The sequence below is a fragment of the Syngnathus leptorhynchus genome, chromosome 13 (assembly GCF_054491065.1).
Source record: "Syngnathus leptorhynchus isolate UIUO chromosome 13, UIUO_Slep, whole genome shotgun sequence".
NCBI lineage: Eukaryota > Metazoa > Chordata > Actinopteri > Syngnathiformes > Syngnathidae > Syngnathus > Syngnathus leptorhynchus.
The window spans coordinates 8,155,973-8,169,345 of record NC_141207.1 but is presented as its reverse complement, the minus strand read 5'-3'; the positions used below and the strand labels follow the sequence as shown (position 1 = coordinate 8,169,345).

General features: G+C 45.5%; 1 protein-coding gene across 5 annotated transcripts in view; it reads left to right on the top strand.

Annotated features, from left to right (window-relative positions):
* The window catches only part of dab1a (DAB adaptor protein 1a), a 90,364-nt gene that overhangs the window by 69,801 nt on the left and 7,190 nt on the right, over positions 1 to 13,373 (top strand). For 4 of the 5 annotated variants that reach the window (XM_085928863.1, XM_085928865.1, XM_085928864.1 and 1 more), the window contains 5 exons: positions 1,061 to 1,159; positions 4,223 to 4,354; positions 6,281 to 6,400; positions 6,893 to 6,931; positions 13,133 to 13,273. In XM_085928863.1, the coding sequence (XP_085784989.1) occupies positions 1,061 to 1,159; positions 4,223 to 4,354; positions 6,281 to 6,400; positions 6,893 to 6,931; positions 13,133 to 13,273 (531 nt within the window). The remainder of the gene's footprint in view (positions 1 to 1,060; positions 1,160 to 4,222; positions 4,355 to 6,280; positions 6,401 to 6,892; positions 6,932 to 13,132; positions 13,274 to 13,373) is intronic. The other variant, XM_085928866.1, reaches the window with a different exon arrangement.

The following is a 13,373-nucleotide window of genomic DNA, read 5'->3' as shown; positions in this document are numbered from 1 at the left end:
AGTACGGGCAGAGGAAGACAGATGGGCTAGTTAGCAAGAAAAAGGAAGCGACGCCAGAGAATAATTCGGATGAGAGGTGAGTGAGGAAGATAAGGGGATGAAGATAGATGAGGAAAACACCAGCCCCTCACAATTTAATACTGGCAATTGGCCAAAATATTGCCAGGCCATTGAACCACGTGGACAACCAGGGGGCGGAGCATAACATTTTTGGACTGTCTCATCATTTCAAGTGTGGACTTGATCTGGTGAGTTGGTCTAGAAGTTGGAAAAGCCTGATTCATTATTTCTCCAACGGGATGTATTTGAATTGGGGGGGGGGGGGGGGGGGGGGGGAGCTGGAGGTGGCAAAAGGTTCCAGACGAGGAGAGACAGCTCATTGATCAAACGCCTCTCCTCCTCCTCATTTAGGGCTACGGCAAATCCATCAAGAGCTTTTCTCTGATCTCTTTCACCTTCTCTTTCATGCCAGCTGCTTTTCCCTCCTCCAAGACAAAGCGCAAATGCAGCTCAAGCTAACATCTCGCTCTCGTAGGTGCGGTCGGGGCGCTTAATCAACAATGTGTCATTTTGGGCTATTGCCACGGGTTATGTTTGCACCAAGCGTTGCAAATGAACTCTGGGAGCGCACTTGTCCTGTCTTATTTCATCACACGCTATTGATTTTGCCGTGCTTCCTTTGATTATTTTGGACAGATCAGTTTGTCATTTTTGGGCTTCACAAGACATCTGAGGAACAAACATTTTCTGGTACAAAAAAAGCAATTTTTTTTGTGACCCAACAGATGGGTTGAAGATTGGATTTGGATAGGCTGAAGAGTTCAGTAGACCATTTTTAGAAAATGTTAGTGGCAGCGGGATAGTACTGTGGGGAACACCGCTGACTCAGGACACAGGAGGAGAATTTGAAAAAGTTTGGCTTTTGTCTCGTCAGTTCCTAAAATGTAACGACAAACACGGTTTGTTTTGATTGGTTCAGACCGTAGGCTCACTCACCTCTTAATCGACACGGGGTGCAAGTCAAGCATGTTTCAACACATTGTCAATGTTCTGCCTTCAGGGTATCGCGGCAGCGGCGCGGTCCAAAGGAGAACACAAGCAGAAAGTGTTCCTCACAGTTTCCTTTGGAGGGATCAAGATCTTTGATGAGAAGTCAGGGGTAAGCAAACAGCTCCTTCCATCTTTGTGTGTGTGTGTGTTTGTTAATGGGTAAGCCAACACGCAGTATTGTGTGTTTGCGCCGTTAATGAGGCATCTCTGGGCTAGCGAGGGGGGGGGGGGGGGGCCCTGGGGGAAATCTGGAAGCCCTAATTGAAACCTTGCGAACAAGGCCAACAGTAGATGAGGGAACATGGCTGTCCCATTGTTTGCCTCTTTGCATACCACGCAACTTTTGTTTGCTGATTATCCCCCCCCCCCCCTCTGCGTTTTTTGAACTCGGTCAAAATCCCTCTCAATGTCCAGTCGGGGACTCCGCTTGATACTGATGACATTATTGATAGCCTCGTAGCAGGTTAGCGTTGTGGTCTTAAAATCATAATCGACTTCACAATATAGCGTAGCATTAGCATGCGCCGCTGCGATTCTTCGTAAATATTTGTCACTTCAACCGAATGACCGTGAATGAGGGCAAACGGCGAAATGAAGGCAGCACCCTCCTTCATTAGCCAAGGTGCTGATCCTGGAGATTTACACCTCGACGGCGCGTAACTCAAGAGGCGCGGTACCGGTGACCGGTGGCCTCCCGCAACGGCGGCCATATTTCACGCCACCGAGCTCATCCCACCGGCAGTGTCGTCCGTCATGCCTCTTTTTATGTCCGTCGTCGGTCTTTGTCTCAGCCCCGAGAGATGCGGGGGACGATGAAATAAAGACACGAAGAAGGACCAAGTCGGTGGGACGGGTGGGGAACGGGCAAGCATATGTCAAAGTAAAGCCCCCCATAGGGAGACTTTGTCCTCTGTCGCCATGCATTAATATTAACTCCGCTGATACGCCGTCCTCGCTATCAGTCCTAATGGATAGCCGGAGAGAGAGAGAGAGAGACAGTCGGAATGACTCTGCTGAGGTTCAGGGTTCTTGACAGTCTCATTCCCGGCCCGCGCATCACTCAGCCGGATGGGCGGATGGATGCGCCGGCTCGGCCGACAGGATGGATGGTCGCTCTCTCTCCCCAAGGAGGCAAGGTCGTCCGGCTGGCGCTTGAGACGCAGGGAAAGAAGAGAGGAGAACATTCATCTTAACAGAGGGCATGTTCCTTTCAGAGACGTGCGCATTTATTGGAAACACACATGTACGCAAGAAGGTTACTGTTAGGTGTTTGTACCCGCCAATTTTTGTGTCAGGTCATTTGTATACTTTTTCTGACAGCTTTGTGCCACAATTTGGATATTCTGTATAGTGGATCACTGGCGGAGCTAGGATTGTTTTACTTCAGGGGGCCATGGGGTGGAGAGGGGGCAAAAATACCTCAGGAGGTCTTTAAAATAGCAAAAACAAATAATTTTACACAGCCAAAAAAATCCTTCTTTAATCATTGATCAAGACTCAGATGTCTGGAAATGTTGGAAAAAAATCTGGGAAATTATCTGGCATGGCACCTAAAAGATCCAAGTATATTTCAAGGGGAGCCAGTGTCCCCTCAGCCACCCTTTAGCTCCGCCATTGCAGTGGACATATGTTGTATATAACGAACAAATCTTAAAGTCCTGGTTGCTTAAACTTATTTTGGCAAGGTTGCCTACTCTATACTAATTTGTCATCCGAGGCTTTGTTATCATTTTGGGGGGGCGGTACACCAGAAGGGAAAACAAAACATCGCTCTCTGTTGACTTTGTGTTTGTGCAAACATTTTTCATTGTCACTGACAGCCTGTCAGGAGAAAGAAGTTTGTCTTTCCTATCAGCAGCGGAATGTGCTTAGTAAATTAAAAGGGCCCAATAAACATATTGTATCAATGGGAGCTAATAACAGAATACAAGCATGAATAAAATAAACACAGAGCTTGACAGACAGCTGGAATTGCTCATAAATAATGTTATTGTTTCAACAGAGTGACGAGCAAGAAATCAATCGATCATGAATGGATTCAAAGCCATAGAGAAATTGTTGTCAACGTTTAAAATTCACAAAATATTCCTCTTTGTAAAAATATGAGGGTCATTGTTGTCACGTTTGGGCCGTAATGATCTTCCCCAACAGTTGTATAGTATTTGTGAAGGTTTTTTGTGTGTGTGTTTTTTTTTAATAAATCTATTTTTTGCCATTAGCCATCAGTTGAGAACAAGTTAATCAAAAGTTAACATTCCCTCAGTGTGACTCGTCTTTTTCTGCCACTTGTGCAATTTATCAATCAATCTGAGTCCAGAGGTGATTGTTGTAATTTTGGCTGTCGGGAGGTAAAATCAATTTACATTTGGAGAGGCTGCAAAACAAAACAAAAAAATGTTTTGTGCACTTTGTCACCTTCGCACACACACGCACACACAAACACACGTTACTAGCCATTATTCAAAAACCACTTTGTGTTTGGTGTGCAGCCTTGGCTGCCATTTTCAGGTCAATAAGGGGGAACAATGATAATTATGAGTCTAATTATTAATTATGAATGACTCATTAAGGATTACATCTCTGTGTGTGTGTCTGCGTGTTCCCAGCATGCAACTGGCACATTTTAGCCTCGGACTGGTGGGCACAGATGAAACCATCAAATGGACAGCTTGGCGAACCGTGATTGTCACTGATATTCTCCCTTGAGACAGACCCCCCCCTCCCTCTCTCAAAAAAAGAAAAATGATAATAACCCTGCCATCTGCCATGGCACCTTTTCAGACTTTTTGACTAGTGATCAGCAAGTTTGAGATTTTTTCTTACAATCGTTTAATAATAACCATAGAATAATTGGTGTTATTTTAACAATTTATTTGATATAATTATATCGGGACAAGGGCCGGGGAATTAATCATTAAAATTTGCATATAACTGAATGTAATATACTTTGTGGGGAAAAAATATTTGAGTTTTTAAAAAATAATAATAATTCTGTACGTGCCCAAATTTTTTTTTTAAATGTTTTAGTCTTTTTTTGCTTTTATTTTTTTTTTTATCAACCCTTGTTATTGATACAACAATAATTATTGTTCCATTATTGCAGTCTGCTCCTACTGACTGCAATATGGTTCAGTAGGACTAACAAAAGCGTCTTTGTGGTTCTTGGCCTCAGGTGCTCCAACACCAGCACGCCGTCCACGAGATCTCCTACATCGCCAAGGACATCACGGACCACCGAGCGTTCGGCTACATCTGCGGCAAGGAAGGCAACCACCGCTTTGTGGCCATCAAGACTGCTCAGTCGGTCAGTCTTTGGACAATTTTCATGCCGTTCCACCGCGTTCATGTATAATGCATAGCTCTCGTCTCTCAACGCCGCGGACCTCTTGACATTTCGACGACGACCTTTGCCGGCCAGCCCGTATCCCGTCGTGCTGTTTATTTATCAAGCCGCCGTCGACTCTGCGGAGCTTTGCGTTCAATCCGGCACCAATAGCTTCTTGTTGTGCGCTGTGTTTGCATCCAGCCGGCTCTCTGCGACGCCCGTATCGATTGGCCATGCTGAGTCGATGGGAGTTTGAGTGTGTGTCAGCGCCTCTAATGGCACATCCATCCTCCCGGGCGCCGCTCTTTGACTCGCGGCGACACAAACGGCGCAGTCACACATACGCACCTTATTGCGACATAGATCAGAGATCACAAAATTGGTTGTCACCAATGGCGACCCCGTTCGAGCGCCATCGCTCAGCCTTAGCTGGCATTTACCTGACGTGTGCCTGAGTAAACGTCGCCATTATAAGCTTACTTCTATTCGAAGGTTGCGGCCAGCCGCCGCTTGACCTGCATGTGTAATTTACACCAGAAAAGCTTTCAAAACGACTATTTCGCAGTGTGACACCTGTGAAGGTAATTCAAACATCTACTTGGTTTGTTTTAAGAGGGAGTTCCACTCCAGTCCTCTAGAGGAGCTAATGAGTACTTGAACTTATCTGATATAATTACAATCCTATCAAATGAGTCTGAGAATTCTTATGAAATAATACAATTCATTAATTTCAAACCGTGTTTGGTTAATTCGATTGATTATCTAAAAGTATCATTTTAGCCTCGGCAAGCTAAAGCCGCGCGTTTTATTTTAATTGTGAACTCCGCTCAAGTCTTGTCGAGGAGCTAGCTTTTTGAAATGACTAAAAGAATAGATAAAATGTTGCCAACTTCTTCCATTTTATGCAGCATAACAGCTAAATGCCGCTTCACCTTGTTTCCTTGAAGTCCTGGCTCCATTAATTAGAAGACAAGGGTCGTGTTGAGGCTTCAAAACAAGGCGGTTGATTCCTCCGAAGGAAACTATGAATTAGTCCTCCCTTTTTTGAGATCTTGGTATCAGCTTTAAAGTCCCTTTAAAAAAATTAGAAAAAAGTCTGGGAATGCGAGTCGAAGACCGACGGAGACGTTTAGAATCTGTACTTTCAAAGGCGAGTCGAATGTGACAGCGTGACAATATGTTTGGTGTCGACAGCCCAGCAGGAGCAGACGTTCACACACTCCCCTCGGGCCGGGCCTGTCAAGAGTGGCGCGAGGCGGAGAAACTGTCTCATGGAACGGCGGCGCTAAAATAGAGCTGCGCTTTCCCCCCCCCCCCCGTCTGTGAACTCCGAGTGCACTACGCAAAATGCTGGAGGTCAATAATTGATTAGGGCTGAAACTCTTGTCGTACTCAAAGGCTTGTTTCGGTGACGGTCGAATTAGCGTAAGTGTTGAAACTCACTCGGAGCAGTGTTGGGGAAGTTACTTTCATTTTTGTGCTTCTCGTGACTTTTCTGCTCCTTGATATAGTTGTGCGGGGTGTGAGTACTTTTGCCACCTCGAACGTGAAGCCTGTCGGGGCGGGAAAGAAAGTGATGGAAGCTGGTGGCGCCGCCAGTGTGTTTTTGTTCGTTAGTGTGCCGCTCGTTGGCAAGAGCACTTTGTGAGAATAATTCATTCTGACAGACGGCGGCTTTGTCTACTGGGGGGGGGGGGGGGTAGAAGGAGTCACAATCAGACACACCAACAAAAGTCGTTGCCTCTAACAAGATGCTCAATTTGTGAATTGTGGCGCCGCACTCAAGTGTGTGCGTGTGTTTTGGGAAGTGCCACACTATGGTGCATGTACCGTTTGTATTTGTGTGTCTCCATGCAAGTTTATTCCAGATTAACTTTATGCCCCCCCCCCGCTCTTTCCAATCAGGCGGAACCAGTGATCCTGGACCTGCGGGACTTGTTCCAGCTCATCTACGAGATCAAGCAGCGTGAGGAGATGGAGAAGAAGGCCCAGAAGGACAAACAGTGTGAGCAGGCTGTCTACCAGGTACATCTGTCAGTGTGGTCCACAACCAGTTCACTGATTGTCAGCCATTTTTTCCCCCCCCCTTTGCTATCAAAGTCCCCAAGATTTGAGCACCCTTGTCAAATTAAAAATATCCAAGGTCAAAATTCTTTTCTCCATCAACTGAAAGCATTGGTTGAGATGTTCAAAAATCAAATTCAAAAAATTGTTTATGCGCCACTCCAGCCTCTAGACAACAATGAAAGCAAAAAAGGATCATTTAAGGTCCCGCTCATGGCGCCGTCTGCCCGCTGCGCTTTCCGTTCTCTTTGTCTGATGCTTGCCAAATTACCGAATGATTGGAAGCCCGAGACTCTTTCTTTCATTTTCTACATAATTGTTAATTATATCTTTTTTTTTTTTTTTTTTTTTTTTGGCCTATGCTTTCCGCCTACTCTCTCTACTTGGCCGCGTAATGCGTTTAACCCTTTCTGCCCTCTTTGCTTTTTCTTTCTTGGCTTGGCTCATCCGCAGACGATATTGGAGGAAGATCTGGAGGACCCGGTCTATCAGGTAACTTCGGCAAGCTTTGCTTCACTTCCCCCGCTTCGCCACCTTTTTGCCTTGCCCCTCTCCGTGTGTGTGTGTGTGTGTGTGTTTGTGCACTGTGTTGGGGAGACAGCCCCTTGCTCGCTACTAACGGAACCATAGCCCGGGTTCCAAATGTATCCACGTGCATGTTTGCGGGATTTGCATGATCAGTTGATTTTCAACAAATGCTGTTTGACTTTTCTCTTTCGACTTCTTCCATTTCTTCTTTTCTTTTCTTCCCCCCCTCTCCCTGTCTCTTTCCTGTGCTTCCGGGGCTGTAGTACATTGTGTTTGAGGCCGGACACGAGCCCATCCGCGACCAATCAGACGAGAGCATTTATCAGGTATACTCGCAAAAAAAATAAAATTATATTACGTACGCCAACTTGTAGCTTGTTGGTGCAGAGGAACTATGTTGAAGTGAGATGAGGAATTTCATTTAGACAAAAGTAGAGCTTTGCTGTCACATCTCTGGGAAATTATAAACTCTAACTAGACCACTCATGTTTTTAATATTCTACAGTATTTAACTTAATGTAAAAAAGACCACCAAAAAATTTGTGCTATATCACGGTGAATAGCAAAGAGCATGGTTTAAAAAAAAAAAAAAAAAATGCAGTCGAGCGGCGTGGGTAGACCTCCGAGGGGCGGGAAAAGGTGGAGGGCGGGGAGCGGATGCGGAGGTTATTCCTGGCCGGTGCGGAAGGCGAGACCCGCCCCCCCATCCAACACCCCGACATGGTTCCTCATCCTCTTCTCCCGCCAAGATGAAAGAAAAGAAAGATTAATCACCAGACTCTCGTTTGATCTTTAAATAAAATGGATTGGAAAATAAGAGCGAGCGCCAGTGAGAGCGCCGGCGTGCGCACAACGCAAACGTGAGGCCGCCCGAAGCCACAGAGGAGCTGATGTATGAATAAAGATGGCCGCTTCTGGAAATAAACATGCAACGGGAGTAAACAAGGGACAACGCGCGCTACATTCATCCCTTTGCTCCACGCGGCCGCGCAGGGAATGCCACCATGATTGCATCCTAATATAGATTGCAAGCCAAACTCGTATGCATTTCTGTTCATTAGCCAACATATCCGCTCTTGCATGATTCAGACGAATACGGCGAGTCTCTCTAGTAGGCCTCTCACGGCGGCCAGATACATTGGATTTGTTCCAATTATTTTTTTAAAGCCGCTTCCGTGCTCACTTTTAAATATTACTCGGCCTCAACCCGCCCTCGGCTCAGCGTAACAACTTTGAGTCGATGCAAGTGGAAGCGCTTTTCATTTTCTTCACTTAAAATGTAAAACTGAGTTACTTTTTTGTATAAGGAAGATTTATTTGATCCATCCAGAACCGCTTTATGCACTTGAAGGTTGCGGGTCATTCATTTTTATTGTATTTTTGTTTTATTATATTTAGTCTTATTTGTTAATTGTTCTTAATCCCCATTTTATTCATTTGTCATGTATCTATAAATAATTCACGCAAAATTAAAGTGCCATTAAATATTTAAAGTGAAGAATCGGTTAGCTTTAAACGATGAGTTCATCGCAGGGAGTAATACCACTCCAGTCCTCTAGAGACGAAAGTGAGTCATTGAGAATCTCAGCCTGGCTATTTATTAAAATGTCCCCACTGTTCTAAACTAGACAATCTCTATTTGTTTCCATCAGCGCTTATTGTAGCCGCTCGTCGCACACATGCTGTCAGATCTTTCCGTTTTTGTGGCACGGAATATTATTAAGTGCGTGACACTGAGTTATTACACGTCGACGGGGTGAAAAGCTTCATTTTATCCATCCCGATCACCTGACAGCCAAACGGCTCCCTCATTGGCTGAGACGCGACCGGTGAGATCTGACAGTGCTGATTTTAATTCTGATTAGCACCAACGCCAAAAAGAGCATTCGGCTAAATTTTGATGGATGAGTTTGGGAAAATTACAAAGCCTTTCTCGTCATATTTCGTTTTTTCATACGAGTTAAAAATACGACACAATCTATTTTTATCCTTATTTACCTAGCAACGCCTTTTTGAAAATTGCCCAATCAGAGAGGTCTGTTATTCACTCCATCTGATGTCGAGGTAACGGGCTCTCTTGGCTGTGCTCTGGATTTGCGTCCGGCTGTGTAGGTTCCCACCAGCCAGCAGAAGGAAGGGGTCTATGACGTCCCAAAGCGACACCCAGTGAGTGACGCCGTGTTTGCCCGCCTGCCTCCCCCACACACCCTCAGTCAAACCTCTCAGATCGACCCCGCCATAATCGCCCAACTCGTTCCTCCCCCTGTGAGCATCACTCAGAATATCCCCCTGTTCAGTAATGCATTTATGGTTCCCCCTGAGAGGTTTGCTGGGACCCAGTGCTTTGTGCAGTGTGCGTGTCCGATGCCCACCCCCCTCCTCCTCCTGTCGCCCGGCGTGGTCAACGGCGGCGCCGCTTGTGTGTATTGTGTGCGTATTTGTGGTGCTCAATTAAGCATGCCTGCCGCTGCATCCAGTGCCAAACCCGCATGACCTTGCATAGGCCACACATTATGTCACCGTCATCTTTCCTCTGATTTCTTATCTACACGTGTACACCAACCAGCCACACGACGGCATCTAATGGTAATCTAATGGGATCTCAGCGGGTCCGTTTTTCTTTTTTTCTTTTTTCAAATTGGAATTTCCCCACCCGCTCATACATTCCACTGCAGTCGCACATCCCAGTTAGTGTATGGATGTGTGCACGTGGTATATATCTTTTTAGTTATTGGCTTCCCGCTGCCGGCAGTTCTAATGAAAGATGACCTTGGCTACTGTCAGGCGGCAGCGGCGGGCTGTAACTCCACTGCTCTTTATCTGCCCATAAAGATGCGGCTTATATTGCCGCTGGATTTAATCTGCTAAAATCTCCAGAGTCGTAATAAGAGGGCCGCTCTCCCTGTGTGTGTGTGTGTGTGTGTGTGTGTGTGTGTGTGTGTGTGTGTGTGTGTGTGTGTGTGTGTGTGTGTGTGTGTGTGTGTGTGTGTGTGTGTGTGTGTGTGTGTGTGTGTGTGTGTGTGTGTGTGTGTGTGTGTGTGTGTGTGTGTGTGTGTGTGTGTGTGTGTGTCTGTCTGTGAGAGTGTTTCTGTGCTGCCACGTTAGTTTTGGCACGTTGCTTTACATCGTTTGTGTGTACGTGTAAATCAAGAGTGTCTAAAGTCCGGCTCGCTGCGGGTTATTTATTGCACAACTGCATATTCAATTCGATGCACTATGTTGAAGTGAGTTGAGGATAATTGTGTACCAACCCGTGACACTTTAATGGCGAGGAACATTCTTGAAGTGAGTTGAGGAGCTTTATGTCGTGCTTTGGCGCCATCTATAGACAATATCGTCTATTTTACGACGTGTCAAGTATTTGGAGAGTTTCATCATTCAACACCAATATTTGGTTGAGATTGTTTATTATTATTATTTTTGAATATGATTAGCTGCATAGGTTAACCTTCAGCATATTGAAGTGTTGATTTGTGGGCCAAAGTGGGAAAAAAAAAAAAATTCTGTTTACATAGAGTGCGCTCAAGCATTTCTTGTTGATACCTGGAGCCAACGTTTTGAAAAGTCCAGTCACTTTGGCTCCTTTCTGTGTTTAGTCCTCCTTGAACAGCTAAAGCCGGGCTGGGCCACCTCACCGCAGGCAGTTCAGTCTCTCTGTGTGAATTTTTGGCCGGCTGGGAATTAGTCTCACTTTTTTTCTTTTTTGGGCTTCTCAACGCGGGCTTCGCTAAGAAGCTTACAGGCACACTTGTGTGTGCGTTTCCGCGTCCGTGTGTCTTCGGCCTTGCCCGTCCTGCGGCACATGCTGCGATTTGGATGGCTGGCGTATTGGCATGTGTCCGCAAGCTAACAAATGCGATATTTTCACTCGCGTTGAGCTCGTTCGCACCGTCTCGGTGGGATTTAAAAAAATATATACTTTCTCCCTCCAGTTGGTCAAAAGCAGTAATCACAGTTAAATGTATCACGGGCATGAAAATATGTTGTTGTGATTTGATGGTAATCAGTTTGCATTTAAGAATACAGTCAAAAAAAGACTAATTGTGCTTAGGAGGTCCGACTTTAATTGCTAGAGGAGCTCAAATCGACTAAATGGAACCAAAATCACGTCGACGCCATTCTAATCATTTTACCTTGTTGCCGAGACGCTAATCCAGTTAAACTGTCACAAATAGGGATACTTTCGCACTTTTGTATTGAGTTCATTATTGAATTTGATTGGCGCATTTTCAGATTTGTTGGTGGTATGGTTGGGGTTGATCATTTAAGAATCATTTCCCTAAGCTAAGCAACTAAGTCACAATAAACAACAAAGAACTCCCGCTGCGGTTAACAACGTAGAAATGATGCACTTTGCAAATGGAAGCGTTCCGGCTCATCACTCGCTGCTGGTGAGATGCAATTTTTTTTTTTATGCAGCGTGATTACCTGCAGCGCTTCTTTAGAGTGGATTTAGCCTTTATTTCATCTTCAGGCCGAAATCGATAGCAGATAAAGCGAGAACATTGCGCCGCGCGTGTGCATAGGCGACAACTTTTGGGATGAGATGATAACGCCCTCCCCCCCCCTGAACGTGACCCCGTTGCGCAAAGCAATCGCTTCTGTTATTTACTGTGTCACCATCTTAAACGGCCGGCGATCAATAAAACACACACCCCGGCGAGGCCATTCCAATCTACTGAGCCCTTGACCCTGCGCCAAGTGTTGGTGTTGAATCAACACACGCCCTCGCCCAGTCCGCACACAGTAGTCGCTTTTACCGCCGATTATTATCTTTAGGGGGGGTGGGGGGAAGAGAAACATGTCCGTAATCTCTTTGTGTCGTGTTCCTATCGGGCTCCAAATGTGTTTGAGCTTTCACGCCGGTCAGTGTGTGTGTTTGCAGTTGTGATCAGTCACTCTGCAGGGGATCAGCAAGATGGCATTAATTATAGAGGCTGCATTAATTACTTGAGGGAACACGTACACAGGTAATTACAGTTTCCCCACTGGAGATGGCTAATTGATAAGCAGTGGCCAGGACATACGAGGACAAAGGAACGGGCCAAAAGAGGCTACGAGGTAAAAGTCGGGCTCGCCCCCAAAATCCCAGTTTGCTATTTTTTTTTTTTTTTACAGTTTAAACAGTGAATCCCGCATCAACGCGAATCTAGTACTAGGGTTAGGGTTTTAAAACGCGGTTAGGGTTCCCAACTAGGTTTTAAAACTAGGGTTAGGGTTTCCAGCCCTGGCTGGACACTACTTTTAGGGTTTCTAAGATTAGGGTTTCTGACTGGGCTTTCAGCCTAGGGTTAGGGTTCCCAACCAGTTTTAGGATCCCTAATTAGGGTTTCAAACTAGGGTTAGGGTTAGGGGTTGTCCGAAGTATTTTTCTTTTTTTGAAGTAACTTACGTTGGGTTTCAGGATTCATCTATGTTCTGTTTTACCGGCTAGCTAGCGCTAAGCTAACTCCAGAAGGTTCACCTCTCTTTTGCAAACTCCCCTTTATGCTAGGACGCCATCTGAGGCCAACAGCAAAGTATCGACAAATTGCGGTGGTGATACACTGCTTGGATGAGCTTTATTGACTTATTTCTTATCAGTTTCATTTAATGCTCATTAGCTGGCTAAACAGAAACATTTAGCGGAGCGTTTAACTGGCCATTCGGTCAAATGTCAAGTGATTTTTGTGAGTATCTGTTTCGCCACGTAGCATTTTAGCTAACACGGGGGATGAAATAATGGCACATTTGGGTGAAACAATGACACAAATTAGCCGTCTGACGATTCATGATACGTCATTGTTTATTACAGCTGGCGTTTTATGGCCGTAACAAAACAATAGCAATCCATTGTTTTTGATGAATTCAGTTTGTTTAAAAGAGGGCGGCGAAGATGTATCTGTCTTTCTTAGTTCAGAACATTGAGACTTTTAAGGAGGATTTACAGAAACACAAAGGCAGCTCAGAGCTGTAGTTTAGACGTTAAGGTAGGGATGATCCTTAAACCTCTTGAAATCTCCTGTGTGCGATTGCGTGTGTGCACGTGTGTGTGTGTAGCACCTGGCGAGAGCAACACCTTCCCTCCTAAATCAGCCTCATTTCTCCCTTTTGCTCATATCGTTTGCACGTGTCACGCCATTTTCATCCCATCAGCCTATCTAACGTCGAGGTTGTTGATTGCAGAACGGACATCAAAGCATCCACCACCATCATCATCAACATCATCATCCTCATAATCATTCGCAACCCCCCCAGGCGGGACTAAGTGAGGAGCAGCATCAGCAGGTGGATCTCATAGACTTAAACCTGGACACGGTTTCTCAGGTAAGGACGGTTGAAATTTTTGTCAGCCGACCTCCTGTCATCTTGACCGCACTTTTGTTTTTTTTTGCTAGCTGTCGGGAGTCGCTGCCCCGACTCCTGA